The 922-nt window shown below is 66.8% G+C and overlaps 1 protein-coding gene across 1 annotated transcript in view; it reads right to left on the reverse strand.

Moving 5' to 3' along the window:
* Positions 1–922, reverse strand: part of LOC104078534 (collagen alpha-1(V) chain-like) — a gene marked incomplete at both ends in the record, with an annotated part of 4,213 nt that overhangs the window by 2,526 nt on the left and 765 nt on the right. The window contains 4 exon segments of the mRNA XM_009580202.1: positions 159–212; positions 421–528; positions 743–799; positions 802–873. Coding sequence (XP_009578497.1) covers positions 159–212; positions 421–528; positions 743–799; positions 802–873 — 291 coding nt within the window.

Below are 922 nucleotides of genomic sequence, written 5' to 3' on the forward strand. Positions count from 1 at the left end.
CGAGGGCTGGCATGGTGGGGTGGGGGGACAGCAGCTCCTCCCCCACAAACAGAGGGAGGGAAACAGGGAGCCCAGGCATAAGGACGAGAGAGGGGGAGCGAGCAGCGGGACTTGGAGAGGGAGGGGCGTGGGACCAGCAGCACATGGAGGGCACTCACGGGAAGTCCAGGGGGGCCAGCGGGACCGATGGGTCCAGTAGCACCAGGGATCCCCTGCATGATGGGAGGAGAGCAGAAACCGGCATGAGGAAACCGGGACAGTCCCATTCCTACCTCCCCCAGCAGGGCTCCCCACTCCCAGAGCCCCCCAAGTTGTCCCCTGCCCCCCACTTTTATGGTCCCCACCTGCATGGATCCCCCCCAACCACAACGTCATCCTCATTCCCCCCAGGCTCCCCCATTCCCCAGTCCCCACACTCACGGTTTCTCCTTTCTGCCCCGTGGAGCCCTGAGGGCCGGGGAGACCTCGGTCTCCCTTCTCCCCCTGCTCCCCTGGGGGTCCGATCAGGCCGATGAGACCAGGGTGACCCTGGGGGGACACAAGCAGAGATCAGCAATGGAGCCGCGAAGGGGGACGTGGTGGGTGCCCAGCGGGGGACAGCACTTGGGGGACCCATAGGAACCAGCCCACCAAGTGCCGGCTGCCCAGGGGGGGTTAGGGTCTTGGCCCCCAAGTGTGGGGCACGCCCCACACCGGGGTGCCGTGGACCCAGAGCACAGGTCGCTCGCTGCATCTCACTCACCTTCTCTCCTTTGGCACCGGTGTCACCTTTGAGGCCGGGGAGACCCGGGGGACCCTGCAGAGGTACACAGGCAGGCACGCTGGTCCTGGCGGCCCAGCCTGGCCTGTGCTGCCCGGTTTGCCTTGTTCTCCCTGCGCAGGCGAGAGGACAAGGTGAGTCCCACCGGTCCAGAGTCGGTGC

Source organism: Fulmarus glacialis, unplaced genomic scaffold, assembly GCF_000690835.1.
Source record: "Fulmarus glacialis isolate BGI_N327 unplaced genomic scaffold, ASM69083v1 scaffold17826, whole genome shotgun sequence".
NCBI classification, from domain to species: Eukaryota; Metazoa; Chordata; class Aves; order Procellariiformes; family Procellariidae; genus Fulmarus; species Fulmarus glacialis.